At 31.7% G+C, this 17,155-nt stretch overlaps 3 protein-coding genes across 8 annotated transcripts; 1 reads left to right on the top strand and 2 right to left on the bottom strand.

Annotated features, from left to right (window-relative positions):
- The first annotated feature begins 1,148 nt into the window (after positions 1-1,148).
- Positions 1,149-6,033, top strand: CkIIalpha (casein kinase II subunit alpha). 4 transcript variants are annotated; one of them, XM_073087596.1, is made up of 7 exons: positions 1,149-1,359; positions 1,725-2,008; positions 2,205-2,392; positions 2,512-2,704; positions 3,018-3,247; positions 3,661-3,809; positions 4,563-6,033. In XM_073087596.1, the coding sequence occupies exons 2-7, from the start codon at positions 1,802-1,804 to the stop codon at positions 4,649-4,651; spliced, it is 1,056 nt and encodes a 351-aa protein (XP_072943697.1). In that variant the 5' UTR covers positions 1,149-1,359; positions 1,725-1,801; the 3' UTR covers positions 4,652-6,033. The 4 variants fall into 4 exon arrangements, with proteins under 4 accessions (XP_072943697.1, XP_072943682.1, XP_072943705.1 ...); XM_073087581.1 differs by having other exon boundaries at positions 1,584-2,008; XM_073087604.1 differs by having other exon boundaries at positions 1,153-1,305.
- A 2,872-nt stretch (positions 6,034-8,905) lies between these two features.
- On the bottom strand, positions 8,906-10,715 carry Ctu2 (Cytosolic thiouridylase subunit 2). The gene is made up of 4 exons (XM_073087536.1): positions 10,348-10,715; positions 9,862-10,163; positions 9,514-9,783; positions 8,906-9,355 (listed from the first exon to the last, which is right to left on the bottom strand). Exons 1-4 carry the CDS (start codon positions 10,610-10,612, stop codon positions 9,104-9,106), a joined length of 1,089 nt encoding a protein of 362 aa, XP_072943637.1. The 5' UTR covers positions 10,613-10,715; the 3' UTR covers positions 8,906-9,103.
- Positions 10,716-11,977: 1,262 nt separating this feature from the next.
- eEF1delta (elongation factor 1-delta) lies at positions 11,978-15,665 on the bottom strand. Of its 3 annotated transcripts, none has more exons than XM_073087551.1 (7): positions 15,507-15,665; positions 14,878-14,967; positions 14,637-14,717; positions 13,983-14,183; positions 13,045-13,174; positions 12,557-12,798; positions 11,978-12,049 (listed from the first exon to the last, which is right to left on the bottom strand). In XM_073087551.1, exons 2-7 carry the CDS (start codon positions 14,962-14,964, stop codon positions 12,011-12,013), a joined length of 780 nt encoding a protein of 259 aa, XP_072943652.1. In that variant the 5' UTR covers positions 14,965-14,967; positions 15,507-15,665; the 3' UTR covers positions 11,978-12,010. The 3 variants fall into 3 exon arrangements, with proteins under 3 accessions (XP_072943652.1, XP_072943662.1, XP_072943671.1); XM_073087561.1 differs by having other exon boundaries at positions 15,511-15,640; XM_073087570.1 differs by having other exon boundaries at positions 15,535-15,621.
- Positions 15,666-17,155: the final 1,490 nt, after the last annotated feature.

Genomic DNA, 17,155 nt, shown 5'->3' with positions numbered 1-17,155 from the left:
TGACATATGTTTTTCTAGTGATGGTTACAATAACACATTTTAAATAACGCTACTATATAATATTATATAAATTAAGTAACAGATCACATAATTATCGAGCTTGTAATAACTTATCAAAGATAAAATAGGTAGCCTATTTTATCTTTGATAAGTTATTACAAGCTTGATTTAAGTAAAACTAATATACTATAATATATTTCTTAAAGCTCTTGGCGCAAATTAAACAATAGAAATATATCGATAATAATGTATAAAGGTAAAGCACAGTTATAGAAATTCACATTAAGTTCTCATTTTTTTCTTTATTTAACAACCGAAAACGCCATCCAGCATATTTGAGTCGTCATACAAATAATGTCATCGTCATACTGTTAACCAGTAATAGTTTCATTTTACAAAATAGTTCAATATTCACTACTACTGTACTACTATTCATAGGGTAGCAACACTGAAGCAAACACAGTAACTTGGTCGTACAATACCGATGATAGACAGTAGTGTTCGGTTCAAGAAAACTTTTGTAACTTTTTAAGTCCCAAAGAAATACAATCAATATTTTTTACAAACTAACCAAAGGAAGAATACGCTATATACGACCTGCTTTAACTAGCCTATTCAATGCAAAAATTGCAGTAAGGGTGAGTTCATATTAGGACGGCCCGACTATGTTACCGTTCGACTGCCGGGTCGGTGATATGTAAAAAGAAAAGGTTTTGTTCACATCAGATCACACCGGTAGTTTTACTATCATCACTGTTCAGCAAGTCCCGACAGTCGGTATACGTTAAAACTGTCGGTCCGACCAATGTGAACTGGTAAAATGTAATGAGTTCTTTATAAACAAATAGATGTTAAATGTAATTTATATAAAATAAAAAACGATCTTATCAGGTTTGTACATAAGTGAGCAACTGTATGATTATGTATAATAATAGAAATGGTTAACAAAATATAATAAATACTTCTTTGCAAATAACGAACAAAAATATTTCTTTATATAATAATATATATTTTATTCACTTCATACTGCTATTAAAATATTTATTAACGCACGTACAAATATACGAAATATGATATTTTTAATTTATTAATTGTAAACAAATATATATTTTAAGTGGAGCAAGTCCACAGAATATTGCAAGTATATACGGTTAGTGTAGGGTGGGACGGAGAGACCGAGTAGTGGTAGATAGATGGATGGATAGGCGTCCATCTTGAATTTTGCTGAATTTGTGCCGGTTATGTGATAAAAGTGTATTTTATAGATCGGACAAAACGTTATTTGTTAATTTTCAAGAATTTTATGTATGCTTAAATTATTTATTGTTTGAAATAAGATTAACTACAGTAATGTGTTAGGTATGGCTATGGGCTTGATTCATTTGATCATTTGACGAATAATGGCGTGCGTTTTTCTCTTGAATACTTTCAAATTTTATTTCATGTCATCAAGTCTCGAATAACTGCGTTTAGTTCATATTATCGATTTCAATATATCCATATGTAATGTTATAAATAGTTGTGTTTCCCATTTAAATTGATTTAGTGTATTATTGGATCATTGAGTTGGATGTCGTTTTTAGGTTATACATCAATACAAGTGACTCGTAATCGTTCATAATCGCTAGTAATGAATTCAAGTGACAAACCAAATGGTCAAAATTCTAATAGTACAGTGGTGTTGTGAATGCTGAAAGTGACGTCGAAAATATTTTTATTCACAGTATCATTACTCAAGACATATGCGATTTCCGGTAAGAGTATCGTCGATAAAAACTTAGGTTGGCAAAGGTTTAATACGATGGCAGTACCTAGTAGAGCAAGGGTATATGCCGACGTTAACTCACAGAAACCACGGGAGTATTGGGACTATGAAAGCTATGTGGTGGACTGGGGTAATCAGGAAGACTATCAGTTAGTCCGCAAGCTTGGCCGCGGGAAATACAGTGAAGTATTTGAGGCAATAAATATCACAAATAATGAGAAGTGTGTAGTAAAAATATTGAAGGTGAGTAGAAATCTTTGAATTTTCACTACAGTACAATTTTTTTGTTATCATATTTCACGATATAAATGTACGCGAGATAATTGCATTAGTTAGTATGTGCAACCTATAGACAGTCATATATTTTTGCTATATCCATTTGGATGCTTACAGCCAACTATTCATAGAGTTATTGTTTATGACTTCTTAAATGTTTCAGCCTGTTAAAAAGAAGAAGATAAAAAGAGAAATAAAGATATTAGAAAACTTAAGAGGAGGCACAAATATTATCACGTTACAAGCTGTAGTCAAGGATCCCGTATCTCGTACTCCAGCTCTTATTTTCGAACATGTTAACAACACCGACTTTAAACAACTTTATCAAACTCTGTCAGATTATGATATAAGGTATAATATAAATTTAATTTACTATGACTATACTATTAATTGAGATGTGTAGATAATTGCACACTCTTTATTGAAATGTTTCAGTGAATTATATTTAATGCATTTTGACATTATTGCAGGTATTATTTGTATGAACTTCTGAAGGCATTAGATTATTGCCACAGTATGGGCATCATGCATAGAGATGTTAAGCCTCATAATGTAATGATTGATCATGATAACAGAAAATTGCGCCTTATTGACTGGGGATTAGCTGAATTCTATCATCCAGGTCAAGAGTATAATGTTCGTGTTGCATCTAGGTACTTTAAGGTCTGTATAGTCTTTGTTAATTTTTCTCTCTAAAGGTTAAGATTTTCCTGTGTACACATTGTGCATTTTTGATGTATATGTAGTTACCCTAGTTAAGTGCATTTTTAAGTAAATAAAGCCATTATAGAGTAATAATGGCTCTTTTATATTAAAGGCTTCTCATAAACCATGCAAAAAGTGTTAAGAACAGCCCATATAAATGAAAATTATCAAAACTATTATATATATTATGTGGCAATATTTATTGACTTTTACTTATAATTTGTATATTGCAATGAATTTATTTTATTCAAGCACATGTATGTCATTTTAGGGTCCCGAGCTCTTGGTGGACTATCAAATGTATGATTACTCATTGGATATGTGGTCATTGGGTTGTATGTTGGCATCTATGATCTTCCGTAAAGAACCATTCTTCCATGGTCATGATAATTATGACCAGCTTGTACGTATAGCAAAAGTGCTGGGCACTGAGGAACTGTTTGAATACTTGGATAAATACCATATAGAATTGGATCCCCGGTTTAATGATATTCTTGGAAGGTGAGGATATTATTCATTTCATGTAAATTCAAACTCTCTTTATCATAAAATAAATATGACAAGCAAATAATGTTTGCATTGTATCATGCCAATCTTATGAAATATCCTTTCTTTTAACTTATGTAACGTTTTGTGAAATATAGATTTTACACATTACTGTATGATGTAATTAGATAAAGTCATGATAAAATCATGTAAAAGTGAGAAGTTAATGCAAGGCAGAGAATGTTTTATACAAATAATTTAGTGTGTTCCTTACACTTGGATCATTTAACATAGGCTTCAAATGCTTGCAGATTTGTTTTTTTTTTTAATATAAGCCATACATCCACTGAGGGCCATCCACTGATATGTTATGATTCATAATTGCTACAATCATTGGATATTACTGATATTTTTTTGTGTATTTACAGGCATTCACGCAAACGATGGGAACGTTTTGTACATTCAGAGAATCAGCATCTGGTATCAACAGAAGCGTTAGACTTTCTTGATCGCCTGCTACGCTACGATCACTACGAGCGTTACACTGCTCGTGAAGCTATGGATCATCCATATTTCTGTAAGTACTGTAGTTTATGTTTAAAACACCTCTTACTGTATCTGGTGACAATGATTCATTCAGAATTGAACCAAATTGATATTATGTGTAAGTATGTATGTTCGAGTTTGACAATCGCGGGTTCCAGATATACAAGGACCCTCTTAATGTCACATGCATTGCTTTGTTACTTTTGCTTACATTACAAACATAAGGAATATATTATTAAATTTAAAACAATAATAATAGTGAAGTATAAAGGACAAGGAAACATGTCCCGTAAATGTTAAGGAATTTGAATGCAAACTGTTCATAAGATAATGTGATATTTAAAATCTTAAAATATATATAATGCTATTCCATAAGTACTTATATAATATGTAGTCCTTTATTAGGACATTATATGTAGTAGATTGTGAAGTCATACATTTTTCAATAAATCATTTCATTTATTATATTGTCAATGCATATGAGGATGTAAAATTAAATTACAGAATTGTTTATAGATTCAGTGGACTTATTTTCAATTATTGAGTATGAAGTACCATTGATTCGGTATCTTTCTACCTCCAGGTTCCATAAACTTTGATACACATCTGATAAACATATGCATATATCCTGTCCATATGTAACATATATATTGTAGATACACAATGCTGTACCAACTTAGCTTACTTGTTATATTTTCTGTTACCAATGTTTCTTTATTTAAATCAAAGTATAACTTAAAATGATTAGTGAAAAGTATTCTGGTAACTCATAAATTTATTTCAGACCCCATTGTAAAAGAACAAGGCCGGATGGTGTCCTCCAATTCTCCAACACCAAATGCACTACAAGGACCAATTAATGCAGCAGAATAACTGTTACAACATTCAGTAATGCTATTTGCAGCACCATATATGAATATTTACTTGTACGAGATTCAGGAAGAGATCCATAAGAATGAAAGGTGACAAAACAATAGAGTGGCCAGCCCAATGGCGGTATCTGTGCAGGGGACACGAGGAAGAGAATAATAATCTCCATACAACCGACAGTTTCATCTCAATTCCACAATGATAAATAACTGGAAGTATCATTTGGAAAGACAATATATTTTAGTGTTTAATGTTAGCAAAAATCCGGTTTGTTCATTGTTTTAAGTGTTTTATCTCAGCTAAAAGTCCGTGAAAATGTATTCAAACTGTTACTTTCAAGTATTTTATGATGGGTTTGGAATTTTAACATAAAAATTTAGCATCCATCTTTTTATGTGAAGTTCAATATTATTGTTGAGATAAAAACATTTCGAGTTTCATTGCACTTGATCTTTTGCATTTATTAACCTATGGTATTGATATTGTAATTACTTGTATGATATACTGATAACACCTGCATACCATATGCGAAATCTGGTTTGCTAGTTTCGTTGGTAAATGAATTAAAATTTTGTATTTATGTAATAAAAGTGTAGATATATGTGATAAATACAAAATTTTAAGACATAATTGTTTCTTTTCTTATATGATTTGTTAAGAACACCAGTAAAATTTAATTACTAGAAATGTCAAATAAAAATATTGCTTCTATTAGTATATTTTTAGTAAGTTATGTTAGTTGTCCTTAATCCATTTAATATAGTTAAAATCAAGTCAATCTTCATTAAAGGTGGGACTCATTATAATTTATTTTTAGTGTGATAACTCAAAGTTGTTGCATCAAAATTTCCTTAATAAACAGACTAACTTTGCCTGATATGTTTTGGATTATTTGTGTTAAACTTGAAACTATTTTTTGTAGTTAATATTAATGATAAAATACAAAATTTGGATATGAAAATATGTATGTATACGTCGAATACAATCGATGTTTTCTTTATCAAAATATGAGAAAAGAAAAGCTGTAAACAATTCACATTATATCACTTGTATGAAAACCGGTTTGATATACTCTCGTACTTGGGAGATTGTCTAATGCCATGAAATTAAATTTGCTGTCGCTATATATTTTATTATATATAAAGTAAAAATATTATATTTACTAACATGAAGTATTATGATAGTAAATATGGCAATAACTTATAATTACTATCATGAAGTATTGTGATAGTGAATATGCTCGATAACTTTAATGGATTCTGGAGCCTCTGGACATGTACAATTAAAAATACTGTGTGTACGTCTGTTGGTCCATCTAGCGAATTAACTGATTTAGATAAAATTCAATATGTTGAATTAAATTTTTTTAGAAAGTTCTTCTTTAATTTTTTTGTTTATTTTTTGTGGACAATTATTATTTACCTGTATATTCATTTTTTCTGGACTACTTCTGTGCTAACTTTGCGCGATTAGATCGAACCTACCATTGATTGATTTGCGTTGATTTGCGGTGACAATATAATTACAAAATAGATTAATTCTTGATAGATTTTACACATTGAAGTGTGTACTTAAAATTGTGGTTTAAAGTGTATATAAAATAGAGTTATGAACATTTTAATGCAGAATAGATTGCTGTATCGAAAGTGATATCCTGGGTTCACTTCAGCAATCTTCAAGCAGCCAGTATTACACACATCCATTTTCCCATAAAACATAAATGGAGCTTTGCATGCTACATACTGGTCACTTTAATTTTATTGAAACGATTAGATGTACGGATAGCTTTATTTAGGAAATTGTCTAGATTTGAATACTACAGGCCTCCTTCAAGGACCTCAGGTACCTCTATTAGTCCTTAGTAAAAAGGTGAAAAGACCACCTTTAAAATGTAAGGGCTTTCATAAATACATAATAAATAATTATAGTTTAAAAACTAAAAACCACACTTGAATCGCCCGAGGAAAATCTATAGGAATCTATAAAAAATCCGTTACATACAAACAGGTAAAGCTAATAAAAGCGTGGTAAAAATAATAATTGCTGGATATAAATTTATATTATGCCAGCAGGCGAGGTTAGCACGAAAAATACACCAGGTCTTGTAATAATATATTGATCCTTATAATAAGTTGCAATGACGATTCAATGGAGCTGGCAGTAGTCCGCTTCGCTTTCATTGATATAATAACTAAATATACGTTACTAGCGAGCAAAACTTGAAACGTACAAAAGCAACTAACTGGTGTTTGTCGACTCCAGACTCCAGTCACTATCGCGCGGCGCAGTAATTGATAGATATGACACTGTAGACGTAAAACAAAATTATTTTAGAGACTTCTAAGCCTCAAAATGTGCCTTCTTGTGCAATGCGTAAATGTTCAAATGATGCGCAAAAAATAAAAAAAATCATGGGATCACATATCACAAGTAAATGAGGAGAAATTATTATATTTTAATGATTTTTGTGTTTGGTCCGTCATGATCACGTAACTGACAAGAAAGAGAACGTTTTCCTTCAAGTAAAGTGATAGAGAAGCGAAGTTTACGTCGATATGTACTCGTACGTAGTAATGAAACGCAAAGGCAAACACGAGTTGCCTTTTTTCATATTGTTTTGATTATAGCTCTGTCCCCTATAGAATATATTTCTATGCAAGTAAATAAAAAACGTGCATGTGTGTGTGTCTGCGCTGGCGTTTCACTCACTTTTTGTGTTGTTTAGTGGGGATGTAACGTATCTATAGTTTTAATATGTCTTTGGTTGCTTTTCTATGATTCAAGTTTTTTCTTCTAGTAACGTATCTTTAGTTATTATATCAATGATTTTAACACGTTTGTGAGAACGGAGTTAACAGATTGGACTGTATGCATAGTGATTAATTTATTCATAACGGTTATTTACTTCGAAAAGCAAAGAAAGACTGCTTACATCGTAAAAATAAAATTTCTTCTAAGACCATAGTCCACCACGAAGGTCCAATGCGGCCTAACATACAACACTTATACATCAAGGGGAATCTGCAATTCGTCGTACTGGAGCCGCATAATGTAGTAAGCTTCTCTGCAGAAACTGGTAAGTTTGAACCAACGTGGGGTTAGGTTGGATTAAAACAAAAGAAATTATAAATGTGTTCGGTGAACCTATTATAAATAGGTGTTTGTGGTGTATATGGGTATATTGACAGTATTAAAGAATCAATTAATAAATACACGTTGAAAGGATTAAAAAAACCTTTATATACAAATTTCAAGAATCATTATATTTTCTATACAAAAAAAGATAAAAAACTGTAACCGTTCTGGTCGGCCATGTTACTTGAGTAAATGACGTCATCCCACCTCTTGCGCATCACTATCGTTGAATTTCGTCGCAATGTCGTGACGTGAGGTAGGGATGGGATCTGATATCAATTAATCGATTTTTCGACGATTATTTCAATCGATATCTAATCAGTAAATCAATATCTCATTCTTGAAAATCTAAACTCGTATTTTTCGGTTTCGATAACAACCACATAATTATTTACAATTACTTGAATGTACTTCCCAACCTCAATTTTTTACTCAAATTCTGGTGCCGCTCAATTATATGTACTACAAATAAATAAGGTAAGTACTTGAAATTTAAATTAGTAAAACTATATTTGTTTAAGGTTTATAAAACTGTTTTCTATCGTGTGGTTGTAATTGTATTAAAATACGAATTCAAAGACTAAATCGATAAAGGATCGGTTTTTTTGAAAATCGATTCCTTATGCCTCGATTTTTTTGCGAATCTGATAAATCAGACTTAGATTCCAATCGATCTTTTTCGGAATTGCATTCCTGTTGCCAATGTAATCCGCTATCTGCATCATGCTACGGTGCGAAGAACTTAGAACTATCGTCGTCATATTTTGTTTAAATCATTGGTTAAAATTGTATTAGGCCTAGATTTGGATTTTTTTTTCGATTCTATATTCCTTATCTGTGATATTATGCATAGAAACAGAATATCGAAAAATATTTGTTGTCAGTGTTGCCACACCAGCATTCAGATGATTTTTAAAATTTAATTTAAAAAATTGCAGAGATCAATTCGAGATTTCTCATTTTCTCGTATTTTTTAAGATTGAGCACAATACCTCACTAACAGTGTAGCATTTAACTCTTACTTCTTCTTCTTTAAAATTCGTCTAGACTATGTCGCCTAGAGCATTGCGGTCGCGCGGTTGCAGCACTGCTTGATAAATCCTTATAAATAAAATCAAACAATGTCTCTTCGCAATACTATATTTAAAGAAATGTCATCTAAATATATATTTTTATTCAATAGGTGTTGGTCAGATTAGTGGAATCAGTGTTTCACCATATTTGCATCTTCTTTCACTATGGATGACAAATCAAATCTTTAATGATTCACATTTTATACCTATATAAAATATTTAAAAAAAAAAAACAGGAAGAACTATATCATTTGTCAATTAATCTTTGAATATGTTGTTGCAATGTAGTTCCATCCATTTCAGCATAACTTCTGCTGCAGCAATAACAGAGGTGTGTATGAATAAAAGGAAACATTGACTTTCCACTGATTCCTTCATGATGTGAATTTATCAAGTCATCCAGTTGAGATTCGTTTTGTTTATTAGCAAACGAAACTATTCTTGAAAAAGTTGTTGCTTGAATGGCTGTCAGCTTAGTACCATCTTTATCCAATTTCCCCTAAAAATATAAGTTTTAGGAATGTAAAAGAAACTAATAAATTTATTATTTTAAGACGCAAATTATATTGCAATTTTGCTAAATGGGTATTTATTGAATATGTTTTGTTGATGTGAAATAGCATATTTGAAGTCTCCAAAATTATAAAAAAAAATTACCTTACAAAATACACACTGTTTTTCCTGATCACCACCATTGTCAGAACCAATTTTGTCTGCAGTTTTGCATATAGTTGATATTGTAGCTGGTGATTCTTTTTCTAAATTTTGTACAAAATTATCTATAACTGATTGTAAGCTGTTTTGTAATTGATGATTACATGCTGGGACCAAACCTTTAATATTAATATAATGTTGTAATTCTTCTTTAGTGATTTCTCGTAGGGGCCTTAGTATTCTTATATCCTCATGTCTATCATCTGAAAATCCCTGAAAGTAAATTACATTTTCTACTTAATTAATAAATCTAGTAAAAACGAAATCATTTAATGATATTTTTTTACTTACAATGTCATTTTCAACCTGGGCTCCCCGTCCAATCACAAGATCAGATAGCAATTTAGCAGCAAGAGCTGTTGCATTTTCAGCAGTAAATATTAATCTGCATTTTAAATCCTTTGCAATACTCGCCAATATATTTTGTTTTATTCTTTTTATAAAATCATTGCTAGTTGTTTGCGAAGCTAAGTCACATGATAAAATATCATTACTTGAGGTATAGTTTGACATACTTATTATATGTACAGTGAAACCATATTTTCTACATTGTTCTACAATTGCTTCACTAACATTATCTTGTCCATCTTGTCCTAAAATAAAAAAATATTACACAGATAACACGGAAATAAACTTTTCCTATAAATACATTATAAACAGGACATGCTTAGTGTATCATGTATATATTAAAATAAATAATTTGTTGTCTGAAGGCTTAGGATTCTCATATATGTATTTTATTACTTACTTACTTTTTACAAGTTTAAGTTTGCTTACCTGTCAAATGGACAAAATGTGGCTGTACTCGCAATTTTTTATGGGTATTTAATGTGATTCCCGTATGAATTAAATCTAGCAAAACAATGGAACCTATTCCACCTGAAAGACCTATTAAAATGCTTTCATTTGGAGTTATAACCTTATTTTTTCCAATACACGCCCGAAATTTATGATTTATATAAACCAGATAACAAATCTCACAGTAACAGTAATCCTTTTTTATAGTAATGGTTCCGACGTTTTCACACTTTCTACAAATCATATTTAATGGAAAAAATTAAATTAAATAAATTTCATTTGATTTTTTAAATTGAAACAAGTAGTAGATAGACCTTAGAGCAGTAGCACTGATAGTAGGGATGTGCAAAAATAATGATCGATTCGATAGACATTTAAAATAATCGATTATTAATAATGGATTTTAAAATTGTATAGTCCGCGTAAAACTGCTAGTCCGGTCTGAATATAGAAATTAATCGCGTCACCATAGCAAATTTTATGATTACACCTGCTCGCAACAACTTCAGAGCTGACTAGCAGTTTGGCGCGGACTGTAAGTACATATCGATTATAATAAAAACTTTTGTTACAAATAGATTTTATAACGAATGATCGGCAGTGCGCTTGACGCGATTTATAATTTTAAAACATATTTTGTGAGGACTTTTTCTCACCGTCACATTTCCAATACTATTGATATCCTGTAGAATTTACTATGTACTCTTTGATATTAAAAAAACCTTTCTTCAGTTCAGTTCAGCAAAGAGTATAGTAACCTATATAGGAACAGTTCAGTTTGAAAAATAGAGTATCTACAATAATCGACTTATTTTGAACAAAGAAACATCGATGTTTGTTTCACTCGTAAGACGTTCTTTAATCCAATAAAATTTAATATTTCATAGTTAAAAGGTTGAATAGACGTTGCATTTATTGGAGTTTTATCTCAAGGGGGTGGCAAAAGCACTATCATGCTCAAACACGGCACTGTATGCATTTCATGCTTCCAGTTCTCGACGTGACGGTCGTAGGTGGAGATGTCATTCACAGGTAGAGTCCGCACCTAATTTCAAGTCCGCTCTGTATATAGTAACGAGTCGCGTCGCAACAGCAAATTGCAGATATTAGCGTTAGTGTGCCTTTCTGTTGCTACGGAGTATATGCTTGTAGTTGTGTTCGACCGCATTGGCTCCCTGACTTCACATGTGCGCAACAACTTCAGAGCAGACTATATCTTAGTGCATAAATCTAGTATAGCTAGAGCGGCACGTTTCTAAATTGTAGAGGGAAATTCAAAACCGGGGAAGCTATATCATAAATGTAGGTGATAAGTTTCTTATATTACAGTGCCTAATTTATTTTTGTTATTTTCCCTAATTATGAGTTGATTGTTTTAATTTGTTACACGATAAAAATGAACTAGGCAAGGGTAATAAAGGATTTGTTTTTAAAGATTTTGAAGGTGCCTTCCGGTCACTCATACCATACTCGTTATTAATTTTTAGTTTCGTACCCAAAGGGTATTCATTGTTATTATAGGGTATAGGATTTTATGTATTATAAAATTAGGACAAATAATTTGATAAATAGGTAAATTACTGTTTAATCTTGAAATAAGAACCAGACCAAAATTTAAAATTTTATTAAAATCTTTTAGACATTAAACTTTGTTGAATGCGGCAATATCGACACTCTGAACCTGAAAATGAAAACAAATGAAAAGTTATAATTGAACTTGGTCCACAATATTTTGAGAGTATCAAATACCTATACAACATCGAGAAATCATGGAGAGAAAAGTCGTGTTAAGTGAATAATCACGTTTACACATAGCGCTACACAAATAGCTGTATTGCTAGCGCGCGTTCAATGCCTACGAATCTACACAGTAGTCCTAATCAAGTTTTTATCTAATTAAGCTTCTTGATATCCTTTGCAATCAATTTGACCGTATGTTGTTACGGGAAGCAGTTAACTAATTTATAGCATTTTACTTAATTTATTTTTTCAGGAAAAAAAAACAATCTCTTCTGAGTATCATGTTTCTATGTAATTTGTGGTTTATTGTAATGTTATTGAAGCTACATTTTCCTTTGGACATATGGAAAAAATTTGACTGATTATTTAAAAAAAAAAGGACAGATTGTTCAAATCGATCACAATTTAAATTAAATGAAATATCCTTAACATATGAAAATTTACTTACAAAATCTTCATGTTTTTCTATTTCTTCAGTGAGCCAGTCTACAGAAACTTTGTCGTCTTCGACCACACATGATATTTGGAGTTTATGAATGCCAAAAGCGAGGGGTACAAGTTTAGCCGCCCCCCACAAAAGACCATCTGTGTTGATAGATCTTACTGCTTCTTCCATAGCCTTCATGTCTGTTTCATCATCCCAAGGCTTCACATCCAATATGATATTTGATTTAGCTATGAGCACTGGTTCTGAATAATTGAAGACAAAAAGAATATTTGTAACGATATCTCAAAAAGTTATATGAAAGTCAAATAAATAGCTATTTTAAGTTGATCATAATTATTTTGAATATTTTTTTTCTTCAATTTGTGTTACTTCATGTACCTGACCAAACTCTTCAATATATGATTTATATATGATGCATAAACAATGCTAAGTAAATGCAAAAATAAATGGTGTAGCAACTAAAAATGAAATAAACCATGTACACATACTTTTTGCCTTCTTAGCATTATATGCTGCAAGCCGCTCTTCTCGTAATTTAGCTGCTTCTGCAGATTCTTCCTCATCATCTGATCCAAACAGGTCTACTCCATCGTCTGAGTCTTGGGCTTCATTCGCAGCCTAAAACAATATTATTCATGAGTAATAATCTTATATATAAAATTCTCGTGTCACAATGTTAGTTACACATGCTCCTCTGAAACGGCTTTACCAATTTTTACCAAATTTTATATGCATATTTAGTAGATCTGAGAATCGGCTCCTATCTATTTTTCATACTCCTAAGTGATAAGGGTTGTTCACCCTTAACATTTTTTTATTTATGGCAATACATACAATGTTTGCCAGGTCAGCGAGTACTGTTATAATATTAACAACACTACAACTTGTGTTTTTTGCAAAATAAATGTATTGAGAAAATGTGGTCTAGTGATTTTTATTATTAACACATTTGAATGACGACCCGCGTGGCGGAGCGGTCACCATACCGGTCTGACGCGCAGAGGGTCCCGGGTTCGATCCCCGGCCAGACAGATTTCTAAATGATGAATTTAGATTCCTGTTTCTGGGTCTGGGTGTTTGTGTATTTGTCTGTGTGTGTCCATAGCACCCACGATACAGGGAATCCTAGTGTGGGGCTGTGAGTGTAGAAAGCGTTAAAGCGTTATCTCTTAAGACTTAAGGCAAATCACCAGAAATTGTTAGGGATTTTGTTCTGAATGCTTAGCAAAATATCACAAGCTTTATAGCACAATATCTCAGCCGGTTATTATCCTCTCTGAATTTGTGGGCATATATGAGGGGGTTTGGTGCTCTGAATTCTCCCAAGCATAGAGGATTTTTTTTAAATTTCGAATTAAAGCAATAACCATCTACAGATCACAGTTATAGTCATTTGATCTCTATTAGATAAATTTTAAATCCTTACCTTAGGTGGTACTGGTTTGGATGTATTTGTCTCTTTTGAACTGCTGGACTCTAATGAAGAAACTCTAGCTTGCAAACTAATCACCAGGTTACGCAAATCTTCAATTGCTTTTTTGAGTTCCACATTTTCTTTTTCTAGATTATTTAGCTTTTTATTAATTTCAGTTTGGGGAACTCCAGTGAATGAGGCAACAGTATCCATCTGAAAGTAAGAATTAAAGTATTTATAGCCAAATTAACTACTAGTTCATTGAAAACAAGATTATAGGATACATGTTATGAGAAGCAAATCATATTCTTTTAATATCTTTGAGTTTATCTAGGTTACATGTAACTTCATGATAAATGGTATAATATCAACATTCAGATACATCTACATAAATTATTTGAAGTAATGCAGTAGCTAAGAAATGCAAATGAAATTCAGAATTAATCTTGATAAAATTAATAATAATGATAACTTAAGTTTATCTATCATTGGTAAACATTTTTTTCATTCTGAGACGAGGAAATCACTCATTTTCGATTAATAAAATTTGACAAAGATGACCACTCATAAAGGTACTCCTATCTTTTATGAGCAATGATCATTGTCAAAATCAGATCTGAGAACTAGTAGCATTTTTTATTTGGGTAGTATTTAACTTTTACTTACACACTCAAGTGAAGATTTTATCAATTGCCTGGCTTTTTCAACTTCACTCGCTAGTGAGGATGACACTGGACCACTTGTACCCTCAAAAATAGACAAGCAGAGAATTAAGTTCAAAAGTCTTACGATTAATCCTTGTCTTAATACTATTACAGCTTTTCTTTTGTATTATTTTAACTAAAACAAGATAAATTAAAAAATAAGGAATAATCTTATATGATATTTTATAGCCATTAGTACTTACTTTTGATAATGATTCGTAGTAGTTTTTTTCAGCATCATTATATACTGTCTTGTCTAGCCAGACCTTTTCGTGAATTAAAGCAGACATTTTCTGAAAAAAATAAATAACATATGAATGATTAATGAATTATGTAACAAATAAAGTCTGTTCAGTTACCAGTTTACTAACAGAGTATATCGACGTAACTGTCGCCCTCAATGTTAAGATACTAAAATAGATACGAGTGTAACGTGTAACTTGTTGCTTGACATTTATTGCCAAAAATAATACAATTACTATGTTTATCACAAGGAACTGATAGTATTCGAAAAAATATGCTTTAATTTTGGCGCCAGATGTTTTAAAAGTTAGAGAAAAGTTACTTTGTAACTTTCGTACGCTATATCAATATGTAAATACAGCTTTAAATGTCGCGCCGCTGTCGCCGGGTCAGAAGTTAGGTTATTTGAACAGATTTATATTTATTCTGAAGTCTTTGCAATTGTTTCGTAGTTTAAATGAATGCATTTATAATTTAAAAGTTATTCAAATTATTCACATTTATGCGTAATAACTACAAGAATGTTATGTGATTATTTCATTTATTACAATTTGTAGAAAATGTGGACAAAATTATTTGGAAAACTTACCTACTTTTCAAATACCACGTATACTCACGTTGACAGTATTGCAAAGAAAGAAAGACAATATACATAGACAACCGAATGCCCAAAATGAAACGAACGAAACTCGAAAGTAGAAACGGCCAAGGAAACGGCGTGTCGTGTCAGCTGGCGCGTACAATTCACAATACAGATAACATAAAACTACCTAAAGATAATATAGGCAAGATTCACGGCACTGTGAAGAATTTCTGAAATAAGTAAGATAAAATATAAAACAATTTTCTCGAAATAAGTAGTTAAGTTTGTAAAAAAAATCATTAAGGTGGATAGCAAATTTTCTAAAAGTATTTTTTTACTTTGTTATTGTTACACATCTGGCCTATCCGAATCGGAGCGCGCGTTTAACAAAGAGTATACAAATACTACGTGCGTTTGAAATGGAATATTCGTTGCGATGGATTGTTAAATTTAATTTTTAATTAAGTTTTCGTTCATCATTGTTATAATTTTCCGAATATAGGTATACTAAATAGAACCTCTATTAAAGTTCTATGATTAATTATTTTTTAAATAGTTTTTTTTTATAATATAGGTAGGAGCAGCAGACGAGCATGCAATCCATCTGATGGTAAGTAGCTACTGCCACTCATAGACTTCTGTAATCAAACCTAAATACCGTTACCCTGAGGACAAGCTGGAACTCCTCTGAAAATTAAGTATGTATCCTTTATTTACTACACCTTTCAAACCAAAACACAGCAGCGCTTAACACTGCTGTTATGAGGCAGAAATAGGTGTGGCGGTGGTGCCGCCGGAGTCGAATCACAAAGGGATTTACCACCTTCAACTAGCTCATCTAGTTAAACATTACATGAGAAATGAAACCTATGAAATTTAATTTGGGATATCTCTGTGTGTATAATTATAAAATGTGGCACAATCAGTATGTAGGCACCAAAGTACACTCCTATGCCCATTTCTTCCGTGAAGTACTTCTTGCGCTTCCGTGGAAGGGTGTGTATGTGGACTGACTTACAACATTAGTCCTCACCAGTTTGTATAGTACCGAAAAAATAAATATGCGCATGAAGTTTACCTTAAGGCAAGTATTTTTTTTATTAAATCAAGTTGTTTACAAAACATTACAGGGTACATTTCACATTTATACTTCTTTGACTCACTTCAAAGAAGCATTTAGGTTCACGTTGGGTTCAGAGGCGACATGGGACCGCGATAGGATACGTTCCGATGTTCCCGGGAAATAAATATATTAATAAAAAATAAATATACATACATATTATTTGTGATATTCATGGCTGTGTATCTTGGTTGAAGATTCTTATAAAGTGCATGAGTCAGATCCCGTGTAACGAATTAAGAGGCATGTGTCGTCGTTCCGCCATTTGATACGTTGTGATGTCACATGCCTCGATCTGTACCCTTACCATGGTTTTTACGTTTTGACAAATTTGACTATTTTAGTATTTGTTTACGTATTTGCACATACAATTTCCAATTCGCGACCCTAGCGGATTGTATCAGAACTAAAGTGTCAGTAACGTAACATTAAATGTCTAAATTGACAAATGACACTTTATGTTTTTTCTCTTTTTTTTGCGAACATGTGAGGGAGACAAAAAGTTTATCGTCACTTGAGCACTTGCTTGTTGTTA

The sequence above is a fragment of the Epargyreus clarus genome, unplaced genomic scaffold, assembly GCF_041222505.1.
Source record: "Epargyreus clarus isolate Ecla_fem2 unplaced genomic scaffold, WU_Ecla_fem_2.2 ptg000003l, whole genome shotgun sequence".
In the NCBI taxonomy this organism is placed as follows: Eukaryota; Metazoa; Arthropoda; class Insecta; order Lepidoptera; family Hesperiidae; genus Epargyreus; species Epargyreus clarus.
The sequence above is the reverse complement of the archived record's forward strand: the minus strand, read 5'-3'. Positions and strand labels throughout refer to the sequence as shown.

Coding starts and splice junctions, on each gene's coding strand:
- CkIIalpha (XM_073087581.1), top strand. CDS start 1,688: ATGCTGAAAGTGACGTCGAAAATATTTTTATTCACAGTATCATTACTC. Junction 2,009..2,204: donor GTGTAGTAAAAATATTGAAG/GTGAGTAGAAAT, acceptor TAAATGTTTCAG/CCTGTTAAAAAGAAGAAGAT. Junction 2,705..3,017: donor TTGCATCTAGGTACTTTAAG/GTCTGTATAGTC, acceptor ATGTCATTTTAG/GGTCCCGAGCTCTTGGTGGA.
- Ctu2 (XM_073087536.1), bottom strand. CDS start 10,612: ATGATTTGTAGAAAGTGTGAAAACGTCGGAACCATTACTATAAAAAAG. Junction 10,164..10,347: donor ACATTTTGTCCATTTGACAG/GTAAGCAAACTT, acceptor TTTTTATTTTAG/GACAAGATGGACAAGATAAT. Junction 9,784..9,861: donor CCCAGGTTGAAAATGACATT/GTAAGTAAAAAA, acceptor ATTTACTTTCAG/GGATTTTCAGATGATAGACA.
- eEF1delta (XM_073087551.1), bottom strand. CDS start 14,964: ATGTCTGCTTTAATTCACGAAAAGGTCTGGCTAGACAAGACAGTATAT. Junction 14,184..14,636: donor TAAAATCTTCACTTGAGTGT/GTAAGTAAAAGT, acceptor TCTTACTTTCAG/ATGGATACTGTTGCCTCATT. Junction 12,050..12,556: donor TAGAAAAACATGAAGATTTT/GTAAGTAAATTT, acceptor TTTCATTTTCAG/GTTCAGAGTGTCGATATTGC.